Consider the following 23,414-nt stretch of genomic DNA (forward strand, 5'->3'; position numbering starts at 1 on the left):
AGAAAAACACGCAACACTTATTTCTCTTCTGCCATGAAGGTACACAACCCCATCCCACCAGACCAGGAACTCCTCTCTTCTTCCTAACAGCCACAACCCAGAATCCTGCTTTTACTACCTTCTCCCTCCAAACAAGCAAGGCTCCAGCTTTTGCGTGGCTGTTGCACAAGAGTCAGCCCCAACCTGCCCTCCCCAGCTTCACACACCAGTGACCAAAGTCCTGAAGCTAGAGAATCCAGCCAGAGCTGCAGCAGCCAACTAGGATTTCATCACTCAGCCTTGCCCCGGTCTCTCAGCTCCTGAAGTGGGTTTGTCCAGCCTAGGAGAAACAGAGCAACTTTGTACTTGCCCTCAATTAACGAGTGACCTATTTAGAAGAAAATCTGGGCTAAGTGGGATGAAGGAGCTGGAGCTGGCTGCTTAAGGGTGGCATGGCATAAAACAGGATGAGTGTGGGAGCTCCAGATTTGTCCAGGACAGAGAAGTCAGTTTAGAGCATTTTAAGAAATGCCCTAGAAGTTTTTATAGCTAGAGAGAAACCCAAGCCTGGAAACAACCTCGCAATGCACCCTCCTTCCTGAGCCCACCAGCAAGGGGATGTCCCCCTGCCAGCAGCCGCGGCATCTCAAAGGTAGAGGGACCAGGAGAGGCACAGGGTGGATGCAGGGGCAGGGGCAGCCCGTGCAGCAGTGGTGGGGAGGCTCTCGGCTCCTCTCCTGCCAGGGACCGTGGCGATGCTCTGAACTGGGAGGTGGGAGCAGGGGGCTGGAGCCTCCTCCCCGCACAGCAGCGGTCAACCCCCAGTGGGTAGATGAGCCAGAGTACGTGTTTGCCTGATGAAATCCTGCTGACAGCAGGAGCAGTGTTTCAGCTCGATGGCAGCTTTGAAAGGCAGGCGTTGGTCCTACCCAGCAACTGTGTTAAAAGGAGAAATGCTTATCTAACAGGACTTGCGAGTCAGATGTGTATCTCCACTTCTAGAGTCTGTGCTGCCCGGAGCTGGCAGCCTCCTCTCCTGCTCCGGAGCCTGGGAAAGCCAACTGCCCCAGACCAACCCCATCAGGAGAAGACACTGCACCTGGGGGCCTCTCTGAAGGAAGGAGACAAGGTGGCAGCTCACACATTTTAAGCCAAAGCACTTCCCACGCTGCGCTCGGCTTTCCATCAGCAACACCTCCATGCTCCAGCTATCAGGCAAAGCCAGACTTGATGCTAGGGATTTGCCATGCTTCTCCTGATGCAAGCTGAAGCAAGGAGCAGCTTATTCTCCCCCCATCTGAAAGAAAAGCAGTGTTGTTTCTTGAGCTGAACTGTGGGGAAGCCAGGAACTGGGTGGATGGGCTTGAGAGGGCAGCCAGACTGAGCAGCAGATATAAAAGATACCCAGCAAATATAAAATGGTCTCTTTCAGTACTTTGAACTCATGTGTCAAGTACTACAGATATTTGTCTATGCCCCAAGTGGCAGCAGCAGTTTAGCCAAGCAGGCAGGCCCACAGCTGATCCAGCAGATCCAGATAGGAGGCAAGCCCTGATCCGGCTCTGCCCTGCTCTGTCCATGCTGCCACATCACCCATGTCCCCTTTACAGTGAAGTGTTAAACACCTCAGCCAGCCTCCAGCAGAATTGCTAGCCTGGCACAGCAGCACCTCCAATCTCCCCTCCACATTCAAAACACTGCAGAAAAAACTCTTCCTGAGGGGAAAAAAAAACATATGGTGGGTCCCCCAGCAACCATCCCACTTGGGGCACAGCTCCATCGCCTGTCACAGGCCTGGCAGCCAGGCACAAGGATGATCTTAAGGCTTCAGCTGCTTTACGTTCACCTAAGATCATCTGGGGGGGTTTAGCAGAATCAGGGCTTTTCCCAAAGAGGATCCTGGCACGCAGCTACAGGTCCAAGGAGAACAGGGCAAGTCCTACAGAGCCGGCCCTGCTGAGGACATCCTCAGCTTCCCTGTCCCCCCGGGCATGCAGGCTGGGAGCAGACAGAGCTGCCGCAGCAGTTTCGGTACCATCTCCACAGCAGCTGCTCCCCAGCACCAGGGTGAGGACTCAGCAGGGGCAGAGAGGAGCAGGGTGCAGACAGGACCAAGTTCTGGGCTGGGCCAACACTTCTGAACCCACTTCCAAGCAGACATGCAGGTCTCCAGATCAAGGCAACACCCTCAAGACGCCAGCAGTCAGCTCCAGGGCAGGTGGAGAGCCATCAGGAGAGCTGACGTGGAGCTGGTTCAGCCTTTAGCTCCCAGGATGTTGGCAGAGAGGCTGAGATCAGGACTTCAGCCCCACCTCTCAATTACCAGCGAGAATAAAAGCAGCCATGGATCCACACAGGAGGCTGCCCTGCCATTCTAGAAGTGAGGCTTTTGGGCACAAGCACTTTTTTTTCTGGGAAAGTGGTCCCTGAGGTTTGGTATTCCTTCCCATCGCACAAATTTCCCCTTGCAACACTGATCCCAAGCACCCCACATTGCCACAGGACCACAGCTCAGCCATGTTAACAAACATCAGCAGCTGGCACGCTATTTAGAGTAGCAGGATTGCTCCCAGCACCGCTTTCTGCTCCCATTAGATGCCAGAGGCAGAGCCTGCCAGCGCTGGAGGCGACAGCCCATGTGGTAGAACCTCACGGGCTTGCCACCACGCTCCATGCAAGCCACCATGTCACGCCTAGGAAAAGCCAAGCAGGAAATAGTCTTGTCTCTGCCCAGCTCGCCCCAGTATCCTGGTATTTCAGCTTCTTCCTGGAGGTTACCGGGAAGCTGCTGTGAACTGAGTGGGACACCGTGGCCCCAAGGGATGCTGCAGCTCTGGGACCCTCTGTGTCAGACCCCAGGAGGCTCAGCACACAGCTGCTCGGGCAGTGGAACTCCTTTGTGCAGCCAAACCAAATGCTGGGGTAAGAAATGAGCCACCTCCCACAGCCAAGAGCCCCCAGGCTTGGGCAGAGTCCTGCAGAGGGTCACCAGCAAGTGCCACATGGCTGGCTGGGACAAGGCAGGCTGCTCTCCCCCATGGGCTGGGGCTCGCCCTGTCCCAAGCACAGGGCCTTTTGCCCTTCCAGCTGGGTCCCTCGCTGCCACCCCAGCAGCAGCTCCGCGGGGCACAGCCGGGCCCTGGTTCCTGGAAGGGGGGGGAAAAGGGCGGCCAGCCCCCCCGCTGCTGCCTTTGGTGTGTTTACCAGTCACCCAGCAACCTCACCGAAGAGCAGCACCGGCTCCGCTTTCACAGCCTGCCTGGCTGCTGCACCCCCAGAACACCAAGGCAGGGGAGAAGGTGGGAGGCCAGCACGCAGGCGGTACCAGGCTTTCCCTCACCAGCAGACAGGGACCAGGCAGCTCCCCCAGGACTTCGCGAGGCGGGGGACATACCAGAGTCCTCTAAGAAAGAAGAGCAGGCAGCTTGCCTGCACGATCTTGGCATCAGGACCCAGCTTGTTAGAACAACTGCTTCCTCCCCCCTGCTCCCTGTCCTGTGAAAGGCCATAAATACATTTAACCACACCCTGCACTGAGCCCAGGTGTGCCTTGTCACCCATGTCCAAATCCTTCCTTGGAAAAGCCAGCCCAGGAAGAGCTGTCCCAGCCACAACTGAGCCAGTCCGTCTGGTGCAGTTATTCCACCTCTGCAGCCACCAAAGGGATCCTGCCCACGCAGCCACCCCCCGCCTGCAGCTGGGGTTTGGGGAGACACAGGACAGGAGTGGGAGCAGCAGGCTGACAAACTCCAACAGCTTTTCACCAGGAAAGGCTGAGCGCAGCACAGATCGGACCCCGAGAGTTGTCTGTATGTTGGGAAGCAAAACCAAGCCACTTCCAATCAGCATCAAGTTCCCAAGCCCGGGCTCTGCCTCCTGGGAACGCGCTGCCAGACTCTGGCAGAGCCCACGGGCTGCTGGCACAGGAGCCAGCTCCATGCCCAGCTCACATCCCCCCGCCAGCAGGTACGGGGAAGGTCAAGAGGTGCAATGTAAAAAGCTGTCAGTGAGAGGGAGAAAGGTCACCGAGCAGTGACTTATGCCCATAATCGGTTTATGGGATTTGTTAACAGCTTCAGGCCAGCCAGCCAGGAAATCGCTACGACTGCGTCAGCTCAGCTTTAGCACAGCAGCACCTTCCCACGCCGGGGGTGCAACGCCAACAGGGTTTATTGATGCTCCTCAGTAACCCAGACACAAGCAGCACAGCAGGGCTGTTGTAGCATGAGCCCATCTAATAAAAGCCATCAATTAACACTTTCTGGGCAGCCCAAGGGGAAGAATGGCCACAGCTGGGTTCCTCGCCTTTCCTCCCAACAGAAGAAAAGGGGTCTTGGGAAGGAAGGCAAGCCCCGCCAGGATGTGAGTCAGCTGGAATTTGTGGCCATACCTGCTGTTCAAACAGTGCCACGCAGCCAGAGTTACCTGCGGTCTGATTGCCGTAACGTGCATGCCAGCCCCAAAGGAACATGAACACATGTTCTACCATGCAAACACTCCTGATGCTGTTCGCAGGCTTTGCCCTACCAGGTAACCCTGACCCAGATACGCCAGTGCCAACAGTCCCGGCCCAACACCAGCTGCTGCCACGCCAGCAGCCACCCAGGAGGAACGAGCGCAGCACAAGTCAGAGCTGTGCTGGGGGAAGCCTGTGGCACACCAGAACAAGTCTATTTGGTGCCCAAGTGGTTTTTCTCAGCTCAAAGGACTTGCACCAGTTTCTAGCGTTACCTCGCTGCTCTCCTCCCCCACTGCCTGACTGTACCTGCCTGCACACCAAGGCAGGCAAACACTTCCTTGCTCCTCTCTGCCTGACTTGGGCAAAGCCTGACCTACAGCTGCCACCAGATGAAGATCAGCAGAGGCCAGCCAGCTTGGTCCAGCAATACGAAACTGCTTTTGAACACCGGAGCCAGCTGCAAGCCCCAAGCTGGTCCTGGGGTCAGCCCACTGTACCTACTAGCAGACAGCAGGATTTGTGCAACATCAGTTCTCGTAGTCATATAGAAATGGGCTCAAGGATCTTTAAAATTACCCACGCTGCTGAGAAGCGGAGCTACCAGTTGGTGTACAAAAACCACAAGAGAAGCGTGTGCAGCAGGGAGGGCGAGCCAGACAGACATCAGGGTAAGCTATGCTTAGGAAACCAGCCTTAAACCCCGGGGGGTTCTCAGTTAAACACATCCGATGGCCTCATTTGGGAAAAGTCCCACTGCGCTGCTTTGGCATTGGTGTGTGCCACAGCAACACACAAGGCACTCGTCCAAAGCACGAGGAAGAGAAAGGGAGGATTTGTTCATCAGGGCCCTGGTCTGAGAGACCGTGAGGTACCATAAAGCACAGCTGAGTCCTGCAAGTTCCACTGCCCCACCTCCGTCAGCTTTCTGACTTGTGCCGAGTCAAGCACCTGCCCTGCGTGTTTACAGGGCTGTAAAGGGCAAGGCCCAGATTTCCCATTACAGCCAGGGGCTTTGACTGCAACAAGGAAAGCTCAAAAGCCAGTCTACCCTGCACGACGTGTACACTCCCTTCAAGGTCTTCAGTGATCTCAAACTGCTTTCATGCAAAAAAAAAAAAACAAAAAAACAAAACCCACTTTCCAAGTTTTTCATCTCCAAAGTAGCTCAAGGCTATTATTTCAAGGGTGATGGAGAACAGGGAGCAGCACAGGGAGCCATGAGCCTACTCTCTGGGACAAAACCAGCACACACAGCTGCTCTGAAAGAGCTTCTCCATCAGCTACGCATATTGATGATATCCCTCAAACTTGGAGAGGGAAAGAAATGAAGTTAAGACCAGCTGTGTTTGCAAAAAGCAATCTGCATTATCAACAGGAAAAAAAGGGCTCCTGGGGAGTTATAACAGAAGAGCTAAGACTGAGTGTGTTCAGGTACTTCCAGAAGCAGCTCCAGATTTCAAAAAGCCAAGCTGTTCTCTGAAAAAGGACGTACCTCACCTTTGCAGTTACTACAGACAAAAATACTTGGAAACTTAATCACTCAAGCCTGGTGTTAGGATACTCTCCAGCTCCTATTTCCAGTTACCTGAACTCAGCACTAGCAATAGTCACATGTAAGAACATCTCACATGGATGCAGAAAGTCAAGTTAGCATCTCAACCTAAAAGATTTCACGCCTTTAGTACTGAGTTTTGCAAAGCAGCTGAGCCCACTGTGGCTCCTCTGAAAAACAGTGTTTTGGGCACAGCCTTCCTTTAACACAGCACCTTTACTTCATGTCTAAGGACAACACAGTCCTGGGTCTATTTTGAAAAGCTTTGTTAATGCAGCTGAGAATGATGAACATCCTTGTGTCCTAGCACAAAAGTCAATCTCAATTCTTTGCCTACAGACCTGGTACCACCCTCCCCCCTTCCTGTTTTGCCCTGGATAACAAGGATTACATTAAAGAGCCATTTCCACATTAGAACACGTCACGAACACAGTCCTTCCACTCAGACCCTATTAGGAGGGTGGGCACTTCCTCTGTGTCATCCCTCCCCTCATGTTTCCAGAGGCATTAGCGCTTAGAGTGGACAGCTCTTCCTCCCAGCCCACTTTTCCTCTGGAGCCTGCCGTGCTCATAAACTTATATTATGACATCAAGCTGATATGAAATCATGATGATTTCACTGCAATTAAGTAAGGAGCAGATGGGGCTCACAGAGCTGGCTAAGCAACAAATCTTCCAAATTGGAGAATGCTGTCAAGAGAAAATAAAGCCTCATATAAAAAGCCAACTTGGGATCACAGAAAAATTCCAGCTGAAAGGGACTGCAGGGAGGCATCTAGCCCAACCTCCTGCTCAAAGCGGTGCAGCTCTGACTTGGGCACCCTCACCTCTGCTGCAGTCCCTTTTAGGAGAAGCACAGCACACAAAGCACATACAAGTTCCTGCAAGTTGTAAGCAACGCCCCTGAAAAAGCCAATGGAGAGATCAGGCAGAACAATGCAATAGCAGAGCAAGTCGACACGTAAGCTTGACAAATAACGCCCATAGAGCTAGAATTCAATAGAAATCGGCAAAACCAATTAGGATGGCACACACCGGACAGGCTTGACACACCTACCAGAAGCATAACTAGCTTCCAGAGACTGATTGTTTTCAGCACAGCCAGGGCTTGAATTAATCACTTATTACCAATACCCAACACCACGCAGAAGAGCAGGCAAGGCAGTGAGACATTAATATTACTAATAACTGAGACCTAGAGCAATCTGTCCTTCTTTCAGAGCCTTTTATGGGAGAAGAGAAAAATGCTCTCAATTGCTTGTAACAAGGAATGGCTTAAATAGGTTAAAAATAATGAACCAGTATGCTGCACATGTGCACTCCACACTCCAAATTAAGCAATCCTTTAAAAGGTGGCCTTAGGAAGCCTCTCAGTTGTTATAAGGAGGTTAATAAATTGCTTCGAAACCCTGTACACAGCTTAGTAAAATGACTGAAGAACCTGTTGTCACAGCCTAATGGCATTACCTGAATTCTAGCACTTTCCAGGGAGCATGAGGTTGTAGCTCTTGTACTTTATGGCCTGTTATCATGATAATTACTTGTAAAAGGCCTGGGATTGCTTGCAGAAGTTTTTGACTTTGCATGAGCACAGTAGATAAACCTCCCAGCACAAAACCTTTGCAGAGCTGCAACCAGGAGTCAAGATCCACATAGTTTTTAATGCTTTCAGTTTTATATCTTTGTTACAAACCAAATAGATTATACAGCAAACGAGTGTTCAGTATCACAGCATCTCTTTAAGGAAGGTTGCCATCTTGTTCATTGTTCAGCGTATCTGGTGCAGGCTGGTTTTCTGCAAAGCAGCACAACACAGCTGACAGTTTATGCTCACACTTCTGTGCAGAAGTAAACTATTAACACACCACATCTGAAAGACTAACTGGACTCCATGCTCCTCCACAGGACAAGGCTTGCAGTTGTAAGAACTGCAAACCAATGCCTTCTGACACTCCAAGCATATGAACTGTTCTTGCTTACAGTGCTTATCAAGGGCAACTTTCTTTCTAAAATTTGACAACCCTCCTCAAAGTCATGAGTAAATTTAATGGACAGATGAAATAATTTCTTCCCCTGAAACCAAATGATTTCTTCATCTTAAAGCAAGAAAAGTGGTGCCAAACAATTCTAAGCAGCCACTCTGAAAACAGCTGACAAGAATGCATTTCATTGATGCTTCTTCCCCTTCTGCATGTTGTCAGATGCATTGCCTAGACAGCAGAAATCATATATAAGGACATAACATAGTATTCTAAATAACCAGTTCTTAGAAACGCAACAGTTTTCATACGAGGCATTGCTTGTAAAGCATCCTTATTTGGATGAGGCAATACTCAAAGTCTAGAAAAACATCCTAGCCAGAAGAATGAGCTACATTTCTTCTTCCACCTTCCAGGTAACAGAGACCGCTCTGACTCAGAAGAGAAGTTTCCAAATGCGCACCGATATCTCTGAAGCCCAGCAGACGTTTTGCTTCCCTGTACTCCCAGATTATCTATACAAATGTTTATTAGCACACAATGTTCTCCAGCTAAAGTTTAACATCTTCTCAGGGCAGATCCTTCTCGTAAAGAGGGTATGCATAGTGACCGCACAAGAGTGCAGCCTTGATCCAGATTACCACTCCGTGATGACAGAGAGCGCACAGTGTAAGTATTATGATCTTGAAGAAACAGTTTTCAAAATGAAAGACCTTTTCAAACAGTAAAAATATGACCTGTGAGCAGGAACTCTGCTACATGCATGAAAACTGTCTAAAAAGCTAACATACAAACAACATTTACACAATAGGCATCTGGCAGCATTTTCAGACATTTTTTTAATTTATTCTGACATGCTATAAAGGAATAAATTACACTGTTAAAGAATTACCAGCAATAAAAGTATTTCTTTCTTTCAGCTGGGCTAGAATAGGAGTGAGAAGGAAGACAGCCTGGGGCAGTAACCAATGTGAACTCTGCATGGTGCAAGGCTGTCCCCAAGAACAAGAGTCAATCTGGTCATATCCACTTCACAAGAACTTGAAAGAAAATGCCTTGGTTTAAAACCATCCAAATACTCCATTCAAATTATTCTCAAAACTAGCAATCACAAGTCAGTCCAGCCGATGTATGACATGGCAACACTTGGAGGCTGCCAATACCGGGTCTGCAAAAGATGCCATTTCATTAAAAAAAAAAAAAAAAAAATCCAATCGCAGTATAGAGGGCTGGTCTCAAACAACAAGTTATAAAAATGCAAGACTGCCCCTTCCCCCTCAAGGAAAAAATACAAAATTTATTTAAAAACAAAATGAGGAAGAGTTACAACACTAAATCTAAAATGATTTAGAAAGAAATATGACTTCTTTTGCTTAACAAATGGCCTTGAAACTTGGTTTAGAAACAGGGTAATGTAGATTTCTTAAACTGAATTAACAAGGCAAATTAAAAAAATCTCATTTCCTTACAGAAACAGTTTTTAGCTTTTAATGAACTTGTAAACAAAAAAGCTCCCGCTTCAAAATAAAAACAAAATCCCAGATCATATAGATGTTTACAGTGATTACATTTATCTAAGCAACTTACATACAGGTTCAGTTGTAAGATGTTAACTAAATTTCGTGACAAATATGCTGTTTTTCCTTTTATACCAAGAACATTATAGAGTTAATGCAGAGTCCTAAAGATTATCTAGTAGTCGCTAAGTTTCTCTTAAGTCTTCACTTTAGATGCTGTTATTTTTAGCACAGGTAAGCAGGCAGAGTCTTTCATACGCTTAAAAACTGGAATCTTTGGTTACTACCATGTCAGCTGGCTTGGTATGTTGCACATAGAAGCCAACAACTTTAAGAATGTTTTAAGTGTACAACTTTCAAAACCCAGGGAGGAATAACCAGAAAAGAGTGCACAATTGTGAGCGTTTACAATTATCACAACTGTTGCCGAAGACTGTTCATGCCATTCTTCCAAAACAATGAGATCTCATAAGCAGTGTAGTTCAAAGTAAAAAGGTAACAAAAATTGGCATATGCACAATTTTCTCCACTTGTGTGTCAACCATTAGTTAACTTTTCCACTTGAAAAAAATGCAATAGAAAACTGGACACCATGTTTCACTATCTCAGTAATATTCACAATTACAGCTGCTACAACTCAAAGTGCAGCATCATTGACACTGCCCAGAGCCAGTTTATACTGATATTAAGTTCTTTACACCAAGTAAATGGTTGCCCACAGCCACTGGCAAGTGTACGTATGAACTAAAATTTCTAGGATTTGGGGAGTGACAAGTCCTGCTCCGATCTGCTCTGCTTTGTCCCATCCTCGTCATGCTCAGAAACCTGCAAGATAAACACAAGGGCAACTTACTGATACAGGATGAAAATGAGAAACAGCCTTCACAGTAGGGGAATTAAACATCAGTTATGGTCATTCAAAGGGGAAAATGCTGCTCCGTCTCAGAATTGCAGAGTTCCTGGTGTCCATTTCCAAAGTTAACCAGCATTTGCCGCCATCCTTTAGCTCAAACCCACACCTCTCACTCACACCTACTGCTGCACTGGAAAACAGGCTTATGCACCAGCTGGATGCCACATTCCTCAAATAGGAATTCAGACCAACAGTTCGAAAACAAGATGTGTTATTGCCACTAGGAAGCAGGATGTAATTTCATAGGATTGTTTTCTACTTGTCTGCAATGTCTCATGTTGATAGCCTTGAATGTCAAACTGTCATCTGATTGCAGTGGAACTCTTCAGGGACGCAGTACAGCAGTGTCACACAGACAGAAGGAAAAGGAACATGAATAACTTACCTTACAGTAACTGGTGTTCACTACACGCTCACACGTACAACACTCTGGGCAACCAGAACAGAAGCAAGAACCTTTGATAGTGACTAGGAACCCAGCATCCCTTCTGTCCTTGGAAGGACAAGTGAAGTAACTCATGTGACAGGGGAGGTAGGGCATCAGGAACAATTCTTTTGAAGTTCAGTACTCCAAATGACAAGTTCAAGACATTGTAGAAAAGGGAGAGTAAAGAAATACCTACAGAGACCTCAAAGAACCAGTTACTGCAAGCTAAGCCAGTTTTCATGTGACTGCTTATACGCTCATTTCTGGTGACTCAGGTAGTAGTCTTGTGCTTTAAAGATATAACAGGAGTCTCAACCAAAGACTACTTTGCCAAGCAAGTTTCCATTCTGGATGCCCTCCAAACAGCATGGTATTCTGTCGATATATGAATTCATCTGAGCAACAGCTCTGAGTTTTTGCAACAGAAATCTCTTCACAGTGAAATACAGACAAAGCTGACCTCGGCTATAGCTTGTGCTGTCATCCAGAGAGAAACAAGGGCAAACAAGTCTTAAACATAGCTTGACATTCAATCAAAAATGTATCTGGATAGTACCCAGAAGACCGCTTTAACTCTTCCAAAATAGGCTACAGGTAATCTCGAAAAGATTTAATAGCTTTGAACCCAATCTTAATGCACAGAATGACAGTTCTCTTTATCCAGCACTAGAAATTCTGGGGAAAAAAAAAAAAAATCCTGCACCAAAATTACAAGTCATTCCTACTTGAGTGCAAGTTCTCACAGAAACACCAGTAATTCCTGAGTTCCATTGGCAAGAAGTTGTCTATAACCCCTACTTAATGCACACAACCAAAAGTTACACTGTTTTTCCATTTAGTGTGTTCAGCAGTGAACACTGATTCATCATGTGAACCACTTTCTCCATCAAAACAGCCAAAAACTAAGTCAAAAGGAGGAGTGTGCTCCCAGTGTAGAAAGAAACATATCAACTCACTGCTTTAGAAGCCTGGACATTTCAAATGAAAATGGGATCTTGAACCTGAGGACAAAGGACATGCTAACAAATTACATGCTGCTATTTGTTTGAATACCTCAAATCCAAGGTATTATGGGCAAGAGAATGCCCAGCTCTGTAGAGAGCAATAGGGGACTGGATTCAACCCACAACATCCCTTGCAAATCCTATTAAGACTACGTAGAAGTGTTCCCAAACACAGACCAACCACAGCTGTCAAATGAGATGTTGAGACATTCACGGAGCACACAAGACGGACAGTATGAAGAACACACTGAAGATTTTATGCTGGCATCTCTAACAAATCTTCACTGTATAGAGGGCTAGCCCAAATCTGCACACCCACACCTTGTCCCTCAGGGGTGTTACCCAAAACTTTGATAATCTCTATGCTATGTGAGAGATACTCAAATTGCTGTATTATTCCCACAGCTGCAGATCTGATCAATGGGGGAAGAGTAATGGTACAGCCATACTCGAGTAACATTCAAACGTTTTCTCTATTAAGCAGCTGCAGAGACAAGCAGTGAAAAGTATTTAGTTATCAACTGGCTAAATCTCAAGTAGTGAACTAGCAGTCTGTTCTGAAAAATACTGCCATGACCATGGGCATCCAGTGAATGCTAATGGGATTGCTGATAGGCTTAGAGAACTCTACGTCGAAGTGAACTAAAAACATCTCTCACAAACAGAACTGATAGACTTTATCCTTGGAGAGTGACTGCTTGAGTCAGTTTTATGACTGAGGGAAGCTGACTGTAAGCATTATTACAAATCACACCTGAACATCAGCTGCACTGTCAAGAGATTGAGCGCTAAACTTCCCAGAGTCAGCAGAGAAGCTCTGTCTGTTGCAACAGTTCACCTCCTCTAAGTTCAAAACCAGCTGATCTTGCTGTTACAAAAGACACTGCACAGGGTTCCAGAGAGGGACAGGAAAAAAATAAAAAGAGAAAAGGCCACTGACCGAACAGGCTTCCCTGGAACCAAACAGAAAATTCAGCCTGAATAACCTACAGGACTCAGTGAGATGATCCAAGTTAAGACAGCCAGGAATGTCTGTAAATGAGCACACTGTCCAAACAATTCAAGTCATGTAAGTCTCTGGACATTGTTTGAAAGAACTAAGATTTGACCACCCTCCCCAGATGCCCATCTTTAATAGCAGCTGCACTTTATATGGTATATTGTAAGATTTTAAACCAATAAAATGCACCTGTAGATTCCTATTTCCCATACTCTTGTTAAACCGGATACGGTTGCCAGAGGGGTATAATCTGATACCATGAAACCCTTTAAGACATTTCAGCATAAGCTTTGCTACAGCAACTACATGAGAATTTAACTGAACTCTGGAAAAAATAACCAGGTATTTCATTAATTTTCAATATAACAGCAACATATAAAGCCATGCAGCCTCCTGCTCGAGCATAGCTGGTTTCAGAAAATCTTCATTAACAGACAATATTCCCCACAAAAAGGCATGTAGGATTTTAGAAATCTGGAATTGTTACTTTGATGAAGAGACTAAGTTAACTATTTTAGGAAGCTGGGTAAGTCTTCAGATGTTTGATAAGCACTACTTTAATACTCTGCTGACATTACAGCTTGATTGATCCAAAGGTCACAAGCCTTTTCCTCATGATGGGGAGGGGAGAGGAGGGAGTCATTCCCCCAGAAGACTGTTACTCCATGTAAGAGCCACAAATTCTGCTAGAAAAACAGCAACTTCTCCATAGCTATGGCAATGGGCCTTGTTGCCAGAGAACAGTGCAGATAAATGTTCAAGAAACAGAAATGGTCTATAATGTTCAACTGCAAGACAGCTTCCCTGTTACTCACGCTCATCAGTCAGCTGCAGCTTTGCACTCTGTCACTAAATCATCACTAGAGGGTGGAGGCAGATAATGATTATAGTGACCTTTTCTTCACTTACTGTACAGCACTTGGTCAGAGACCGCCTGAGCCAGGAGAGCAGCACATTAAACCTCAGAGTACTTCACCGGCAACAGTATTTCAAATGCATACAACTTTATTTTTCAGGGCAGCATCTGTTTACAGATCACCTTCTGCAAGACCTTCACTTTAAGCATGAGCTCTTGTGAAGAATCTGCATTTTTGCTCACATTATTTCCCTCTGCTCTAACAGTCAACCCCTCTACACCCTGACATCAGGCTGGGTTCAGTAGTGGATTCTGAACTTCAGTCAGAGCTTCTGTATTTCAGGAAGCAACCTAAGCCTGGGTGCTTAATCACAGAGTCTCCTACATACCAGTGTTTCAGCTGAAGGAACTGGTTTACAGTCTTGAGTGCTTTAACACCTGTCAGCTCCAGCAAAAGAAGTCGGATTTTTTATGCCACGAAGAATCTGACATTTAATGGTATTCTGTGGAATTTTTTTCTTTAAGAAACCATTTCAGATGGAGTCTTGGGAAAACCAGCAGGTATTTTAGTTCTTCATTTTTTCTGGATGAAGTGTTATATTTTTGGATAGCTATTTTGACTAAAGCCACCTGGTAATGTTTTAATGCTGCCACAATACATGAAAACCAAGTTTTGATAAGTTTATTATAAACACTTCTACATTTCTTTGACTTCCAAGTCTGCCATGTTAGCTTAATATATAATTTTATACATATAAGTGATAGTCAAGACAAGAATGTACTGAAGAGTAGCAAGTACTAGCAGTATCTCAGTATATAACTTAAACTAGCTTCTCTTTTTTCATTCGAACAACCTCATTAGCTTTGATTTTATCCAGAGCTCATCTTGCAGAATCAGTTTCACTGTAAAACTGGCTGTAATAGTCACTAGCTTTATCAGGTTCATTCTAGTGACTTACTGCACTAACACTGGCAGGTTTACATCACAAAAAAAAAATTAAAAAACCTTCTAAAATGTGTAAAAAAACCCCCCACCCCACGTGCCTTTTCAGGACTCAGTTTTCAGTTTTTACACAATTACATCTTGAACATTTCACAACATTTCCCTTTGAAACCATAACCTACAACATCAAAAATAATCAGGAAACCTGAAACCCCACCCCACAGCATCCAGATACTTCAGAAAATTGTGACTTGGCAATCAACAGCAGTTCAGGGTTACTCCTTGGTTTATGCAAGACATTGAGCTCACTGGTCCTTTCCTTTAATTCTGGACCAAATGTCTCGGAGTAAACCCACTGGAGGAAGCCCGATCACTCACAATTTTCTGTTTCCAATGTTTGAGCCATATAGAACAGAAGCAAACCCACAGCACTATACCAGCTGGAACAGAGTAGAACCCAAAGTCTCTAGATCCTTGCCTAGTTAATGAGAATTACCCCTTAAGAAGTGTTAGGTCTAGGATTTTGGATTGTATTATATATTTATATATATATAAATATATATATATATGTATATATATAAATAAAAATAAATAAAAACGTCACATTCCCAACACCAAGTCAGTTTCTTGTTTTTGGAAAGTGGTTAATGTGGGAGCAAAAGATGCAGTGGTTAAAATGACCCAACATCCCCAGAAGAAATGATATGAAGAACAAGGACATTTTGGTATAAAGTTAGTAGTCAAATTTTCCAAGGACGTCTTTTGTTTTTGCTTTTTAAATTAACAGCCAAATATATTTTTTAAACCACCTCCTTGATCTAACACTTAAATTGCTGACATTGTCCAAATTAGTGTAAATTTTTTTTCCTGTAACGTCACTTGGTTCTTGGCTACTAACCTTTCATGTTACTCTTGGATTTGTCAGTTTGCTTGCCTGTGGGGGTTTGGGCCTGCTGCCCCTGCCCACTGGAAGAGGCTGCCTGCTGTGCTGCTTTCTGCTTTAACATTGTCCAGTCGAATGTGTAGTCATATTGGTGGTTCAAGGTCCTAGAAAAAGAGTGAAATACTTTACTGCAACACATCATAGCTTCCTTATTGCTAATACCGAGCTTTTGCTGAAAACCCAGAGCTAGAGGTTTACTTTTTGTAAGCTTCTTTAGAGATGAATGGTATATAAATGCTAAGTGTTACTAACTTGAAGAGATACTTGAAGTAAGCCCAAGTACCATCAAGCAGCATTTTCTTCACTGTTTACATACAAAAGTCTCATCCATAGAAGCAGCACTTCCTCAAAACCCAGCTTACCCATTTGTCAGCACTGAGGTTCTCAGGTGGTTGTGTTTTTTTCTGTTTTGTTGGGAGTTTTTTTGTGTTTTTTTTTTTTTTTATTTTATTTTTTTTAAATATATGTAGTTTTAAGGAGAAACTACAGCGTTGAGGATAGAATAAAAATTGCTTTCCATTACAGAAACCTGGAGGGAGCCTACTGAGAGATCAGTACCAGTTCTTTTGACAGATGCTGTTCACTCCACAAGACTGAGTTTATGTTCTGGTTTCTCTAACAAGCTCAATGAAACAACACTATTCCCCTCCATTGAAATCCATCTCCTGGGCACCACTGTTAGCCCCATCACCAATCTCCAAACAAAAAGCTTCAAACATTTCTACCAAGGAGTCAATTTCTTAAGCTACTTGCAACAGAACTTGAAGCATGGGCTCAACCCTCTAGCATTAGTGGTCAGATCATGCAGTGCAAAACCAAGATAATCTTTTACTTCATGTTTAACATTGAACAATATTTTTCAGGTTCTCTAAACAGCTTTTCAGACTCTGAATTGAAATAAAGTCCCAGAACAACTCCCTACACCAGACATACAGAGCAGCTTTCTGCAGTGCAAGTCCCACAGAGCAGTTACCAACTGGTAAAGCACTGAGATTTCTGTACTTTTCCACTTTGAGACTGACCTGAAAAGAATACGGAATAATTGCCTCAGATACATGTAATCTGGTGCCTCTTCAAAGCGCAGGCCACGACAGTAGTTCAGATACATGGCAAATTCTGCAGGGAATCCCTGTAAATCAACAGTGTTAATCAAGCCATGGCTTGCAGCAAAAAGCTTCTAACAACACTATAAGAAGGCAAAAAGCTGTATTTCCATCTATAATGGCATAAAAAAACTGGCTGAAGACTTGTAAGTGTAAATTCCACTTTGTCTCTAGTTATTAATTTATTCTCCATTTCAGAAAGTGGATTTGATCAGTTACCAGGTACACATTCCTTCCCCAGAATTGTTACCTGATCCATGTTTTGCAAATCGCAAGTGCTCTGCTACTAAACCCTTCAACATACAACATATTTAATGCACTTCATTCATCCTAATTAAACCTAATTGTTATTAGCTAGAACTCTGAAATAAGTAGTAATTATCTCTTAAAAAATTCCATTCATGTTTCCTTAAGCATACTAGAGGCAAGGTCAGTTACCACTATTAAGTGTTAAGACTTAACCATGAAAACCTCTTTCAAAGATTCCCTGTTTTACATATTTATAAGTGTAATGCTATATTAAAGCCTACATGTAAATAGGTAACAGCATACAGCATAGTGCTGTACTACAAGAAAGAAAACATAGGGTATAACAGTTCAGCAGTTTGAAAGATGCTATCAGACTGCAAAGGTATATAAATGTGCATGACTAGAAAGTGCAATCCTTGGCGCTGCTATTTGATGTGCATGTGCTCTCAACAACCTTTGTTAACAAGCATGTAGCTGCCACAGTTCAAGAGAAATCTTAAGACCCAAAGAATAGCATTGGAGAATCATCATTCTGTGACATGGCATTAAAGATCACTTGACATCCAATCCCACTACAGCCTCTGTCTGAGATAAAGAAAAGAATATGAACAATCTTGAAGAGTCAGAAACAAGTATATGTGGGCAAGCTATACAGCTCTACCTTGGTTTTATTTATCCAAGGGGGCACATGGAGAACCTTCACTGTAGAAGCTGAGGAAACAAACAGGCCTCACCTAAAAGAGCTGGAGAGCTTGCACTGCCAACAGTCACCAAGAGTTAGAATGATGGTGGCATGAACTACACCAAATAAATAGCAGCGAATGCCTGCCCCATTACACATATTCAGAGTCTTGCTGGGTGGCCCAACAAGGCACCCATGACTGCCAGAGAAATATTATTCAGCAGCAAATGCCGTGTGAGACTACCTAATATATTGGCTCTAGTTTTTTTTAAAAAACAAAAAAACAAAAAAAAAACACAAACAAACAAAAAAAAAAAAGAAAGAACTTCCATTTCACAGTATGACAACATTTGGAAACTCTTACCTTACACAAAACCTCAACAGGAGTGGACATTTTCTTTTCACTAATCTTTTCATACTTTTGCTTCTTTGTTGCAGCCTGTGGAACATGTAGGTCACAATATAAGAGACATTGTGCAACACTGGGTTAACAAGGACAGTAGCAAAAAAAAATGACATAAATCCTTTGGTCAACCGTTAAGTATTTTATGTGAAATCTCCAAGTCCCACACACTTACTGCAAAGAGAATGAAGGTCAATCTGGTATTAAGATTTGAACACAGTTTAATACCATTTGTCGCAGTCTAATGCTTCCATCACATGGCACAGCTCGTGTAGTTCTAGCTGCTGCTTTTGTCCATTAAACAGACCAGACTTGCGTTTACATTTGCCAAAGTTCTATTAATTCCCACTCAGTACTCCATTCAAGGGCTGCCTGTGTGTTTCAGTAAGCAGCCATTACATTCATTTGCAGCTGAAGAGTTCTAGTGTTTCACAAGCTGCTTGCCTTTTTAGAAAACTTGCAGCTGCAACACCATTCAAGTTATATAACTCTCACATGGAGGAAGAAAAACAATTAAATCATGAAAACAAATCACTGAAGTCTATATAAGAGATAAAAAATATTTGCCATGCTTGTACTCTGCTACCATACAAGAAAATACTTGAAACAAGTCTGTTTGCAGCTAATAATTATTGAGTCATGCCTAAACTGGACTGAAGACACCACTAAAGCTGAACTTGCTAGGTGAGAGATTATTTTCGTGCTCTCTACAGCAGTTCAAAAAGCTACTAACATTGTTATTTTCTACTGCCCAAGAAGGGCCTCAACCTACAACAGGACAATAGTAATTTGCAAAGATTACATAAACTATTATTTAGCATAAATTTTAATACAGTAAAACAATACGCATTTTGCTGATGCACAAGAAGCAGAAAGAACCTTTCTTCTGCATTCTGTATCATGCCTTGGGAAAAGCCTCTTTGTATAACTAAAGCTAAACATTACATACAACCACCTATGCAGACCATCAGGCAGAAGAATGATACCCAAACATGAAAAAAAAAAAGGCAGGGTGGGAAATAAAAACCCAAGGCAACGTAACTTACCTTTAATCCTTGCCAAGGCAGACTGGTTCTGTTAAAGTACATCAATACATAGCCTAGAGACTCCATGTCATCTCGACGACTGGAAAAAGAGAATGAACACAGTGAATTACAAATTTTGGCATTTCATACTTTATACCAAGTAGTACAAACATTCCAAAATTAAAAAAAAAAAAAAAACCCAATAATATTTAAGGAATAAAACCTAAGTTTTGGTGCAAAGGAAGGTCTCTTTCTAATACAGCTAAGACATCTAGGTGTTCAGGATTCCACTGGCAGGCATGTAACAAGTCTTCACAAGCAGGAAGGAGATCTTATTTTTCAAGCAAGGAACAGTCAGTTATTGTGTGTGGTAAGTTTCCATCTCCAGTTACATCAGAATAATTTGGGAAACAAAAACTTTGGGAAATAAAAAGATAAAACATTAAATGTCTTTCCCATTTAATTAAGTAGCTTGGATAGAAACTGAAGTTTTACCTGTAGGAACCACATAATGCATTTTAAGAGGGATACATGATGTTAGCCTTAACTTCATTAAGGAAGATTTTCCCCTGAACCTTGCCTCAGTCTGGGACCAATCTGAACAGCCTCAAAAAGCATACCTCCTTTCTTTCTTCAATTCTGTTAAAAAACCCTGAATTGTCTTCATAATTTTTGAAAAACAATGAAAACAGGTGCATGCATCAGTCAGATATGCCTCTGCTTTCTTCCCACAAGAAGTCCGTTTCAAGGCAGCTGGAGAACTCCAAAGTTATCCACCCATAGATTTCACTGAGAATTTGCACACAAGCTCTTAGATCCAAGAGACTTCAAATGTTTTCTGTACTGCATATGCTCCAGATCCACACTTCAGCCACATGAACACCATTATACTTTGCCACACAGCTTTCACGATTACTAAGGCTAGTACAGTTCACTGAAGTGGAAAAAAACCACTCCATGATGTTTCTCCTCTTGTCGAAGTTGCCTCTTCCTAGCTGTGGTAGAATCAGATTTTTCCTCTGACTGCCCCTCTGCAGCTGATACCCATTTAACAAGACAGAAAAAGAACTTATTTTTCTCCTCCCATCTCCCTCATCAAGAGAACCTGACAGGTCTTGCTACTGCTTTGTCACCCAAGCAGATCTGCAAGAAAAGCATTTACATGGTGGTAGGAAAGACTACACACCTACTACCCCCAGAAGGGAGCAAAGGCTGAAAGCAGTATTGCAGACAGGGTTATACACATGGGTGAGAGTAAAACAGCTCCCTTTAAACCAGAATAATCTGTAAGAACCTGGACAGATCTAGCTCCAGATCTTGATATGAGAAGTTGCAGGTGATGCTTTGTTACAGCCAACCCAATATAACCACTAATAATCACCAGAATGGCCTGCCTGTCATCCCTTCAACTCATGTTTCAGCTCTCTGACTTCTTTGGGGAACCAGTTCACAGAGCTATCCCAGAAGAAAATCAGCTTGGTTCCCTAAATCATTTCACCCCAAGGCCAAAAAAGCACTATCTGCGCCCAGAGGTCAGGGAAGAGAAGAATGGTTCACTTCTCTTGACAGCAACTAGCTCTGAGATCATCTTAGCTGTAATATGAAACCACAGGCAAAGACAGAGGGATGAAAAATGATATTAAGACCACAAACTCCAGCCTACAAAACTTGTTAATTCTGTTAGAATTGCAGATTTTAATCATCAATAGGTTTCAGTGAACCAGTATGGGGCCATGACAAAATTATATTTTCTGAGAAGGCAGTGGTAAATTCAGAAGCAATAAAGGGATTAATAGTTTCCATCCCCCATCCAGGTCATTGTTTTAATGTAATGATTTTATAGTAGGAAGCATTTACTTCTGTAAATCTGTAATTGCTATATTACACTTGAGCATATACTGATAAAAGTGATTTTCAGGATTTGGAAAACAGGACAACACTCAACATTACTAAAACAAGCAATGGATAACATTGCAAACAGCTCAAGAACAGCTGTCATTACGTACAGAAAAACATGTTCTGTAACAAAGTATAGCACTAACAGTTGAAATATTCTACTAGTTTCAGGACTAGTTTCACTTGATTACAGGAATATATCATTTGTTTGCCTCACTGTTGGCTTGATCTAGACAGTTTAATATCTTTTAGCATGCACCAAGCTACATTTCTAATTGTATTAGAATTCCCATTACCCCCAAAGATGGTACAAGACCTCCAACTAAATTAAAAAACAATAGTCCTTTGCAGTTCCCTCCCTTCACTGTAAGGTGCTGTCACAGCTATTCCCTTACAAGAATGGCTTGGATTCTAGAAAATGTATTTCAGAAATGATACCCGTAATTTACCCTGACCAACTCACATGTCAAGCAGGCTTAAATAATGACACTGACAGACAATAAAATGCACTTAAGGAACCTTAAGGAAATTAAAGCAAAAAAGAAACATGGAGCATTTTAAAGCATCAAATAGTTGTAAGTTACGTGTTCTGTTGAAGTGGACCACCAGAAATTCTGTCATTTTAAATTGAAGGTCAGAGGCACAGACATTCGTGAAGTTTTAACTATGTCTAAGCAACCTCAGCATCACATGGTAAAGCTGCACTTACACATTACAACATCTAGGCATACAGGTAAGGAAGAGAGGCATCCATCACTCCATATATCAACAATACCTAATATACGTTTCCAAACAACTTAAAGTGCTATCTCCACTGGACCACTGCTAGGATACTGTAGTAGCAATATGCTGTTCATCTGGATGATAAAAATGTGTGTGTTAAGGAAAGCTCAAACATATAAATATGTATATACACACATACATGCATACATATATAAATACAGAACCACAACTATAGTTGTATATACCAGAAACCAAAATACAGTGTGAGTGAAGTAGATCTTTAAGTCTTGCTTGCAAGCAAAAGGATAAACAACAGCTTACTAACTTGAAGGAAGAGTGAGTAAACAGGACACAGATACCAGCTTTAGAATACCCTTTCTGGCTAAAGAATTGCATCTCAAGCCGGTCAGCTGTGGCATCAACAGGTACCAACACAATCAGGAAAGTGCACCATTTTATTTGTGAAGGTGCTCTGATAGATCCACACAAAACTATAGTTTATCCTTTAAAAAAAATAAAAACAGTATGCAGAACATCTACCTCATGCCTGCAAGACTTAGACTCTCTTCAAGCAGCAGCAAATTAGGTGCTTGGATTTTTTCCCCCCTCTACCCTTGCACAGGCAGCCAAAAAGAAAAGCACTTGCAAAGGTATTTATACACTTACTCACATAAAATTAATTCAGACACTTCAGAAGCTTACAAATAAGATCATCTTCCAGCCTCCAAAAGCACAGCAGTAATCTCCTTGAACTCACCTCTGCTCAATGCCAAGATGTGCATTGATACTGGCATATCGAGCTGTGCCAGTGAGATTTTTGTCTTCTCTGTATGGTATGTGTTGCCTTGTCCTGTTGTCCCGGTACTTTTTGGCCAAACCAAAGTCAATAAGGAATAACTTAAAGAAAAATGAAAATAGATTATATTCCTATATGATGCAAGGAATCCCCAACCTCCTTCACTAGGCATTAGCTACATCAAGACATCCACACAATGTAACAGCCTACAGTTAAGAGGAAGCAAATTAACAGTGCAGAGTTGCAACTAGCTTTAACTAGCCAGTTCAAATATTTAATAGTGAATTAGTTCAAGCCTCTTCTTAATCCAGTGGATGAGATTAGATTATGCTACTCAGTATCTGTAGCTTAGTTCTACAACTATTTTATGTTACTATTGTAGTTTGCATCACATTAGCTCGGTAACTACATTGCACAATTTAGGAAGGAAACTAGTATGTGCAAAAGCACACTTCACAAACCCACACTCTAGAGCAGTTTACACATACAGAGAGTTAATGGCAGCTCAGCAGTTTAATGCAAATGATGCGTATCCTGTATTCTTCTCTATGTATCAAAGAACATTGGCCACTCTGCACAGCATAAGGCCAAAACCTTCAACAGCAAACAAGACATCTTGCTTTCCGTCATATGCTCATTTTAAGACCACCAGAACACTATCACAGCGGCATGACACACTTGCTGATGATAATACAGCCAGGAAGCTAGAACCTAGTACATGGAATCCAATTTAGGTTTCTAATAACCAAGCTTGCCCTGTGATTTGATATTCAGCAACAACTGAGTGCATGCTAGCTAGTGTTCTAACAGCCAGCCTATCTACAAAGGTTAATACAGACTGGACCTTCTTGTGACAAGATAGCGGGTCTAGACAAGAAAAGCTGAGTCAGAAGTATGTAAGGAACATTTCAAATTCTAGCAATCAGTCCTCAAGCATTCCAGTGATGGATTAATACTACAGTATC

The 23,414-nt window shown here is 43.3% G+C and overlaps 1 protein-coding gene across 5 annotated transcripts in view; it reads right to left on the reverse strand.

The window, feature by feature from the left end:
* Positions 1-7,631: 7,631 nt before the first annotated feature.
* CSNK1A1 (casein kinase 1 alpha 1) overlaps positions 7,632-23,414 on the reverse strand; it is a 36,418-nt gene continuing 20,635 nt past the window's right edge. For 2 of the 5 annotated variants that reach the window (XM_033006840.2, XM_033006855.2), the window contains 6 exons: positions 22,411-22,550; positions 19,056-19,134; positions 17,971-18,045; positions 16,595-16,701; positions 15,564-15,676; positions 7,632-10,311 (listed from right to left, as the gene is read on the reverse strand). In XM_033006840.2, the coding sequence (XP_032862731.1) occupies positions 10,304-10,311; positions 15,564-15,676; positions 16,595-16,701; positions 17,971-18,045; positions 19,056-19,134; positions 22,411-22,550 (522 nt within the window). In that variant the 3' untranslated portion in view covers positions 7,632-10,303. Of the gene's footprint in view, positions 10,312-15,522; positions 15,677-16,594; positions 16,702-17,970; positions 18,046-19,055; positions 19,135-22,410; positions 22,551-23,414 lie in introns of those variants that run through there. The other 3 variants (XM_033006824.2, XM_033006847.2, XM_033006830.2) reach the window with 2 other exon arrangements.

The sequence above is a fragment of the Tyto alba genome, unplaced genomic scaffold, assembly GCF_018691265.1.
Source record: "Tyto alba isolate M040663 unplaced genomic scaffold, T.alba_DEE_v4.0 Super-Scaffold_17, whole genome shotgun sequence".
Classification (NCBI taxonomy): Eukaryota; Metazoa; Chordata; class Aves; order Strigiformes; family Tytonidae; genus Tyto; species Tyto alba.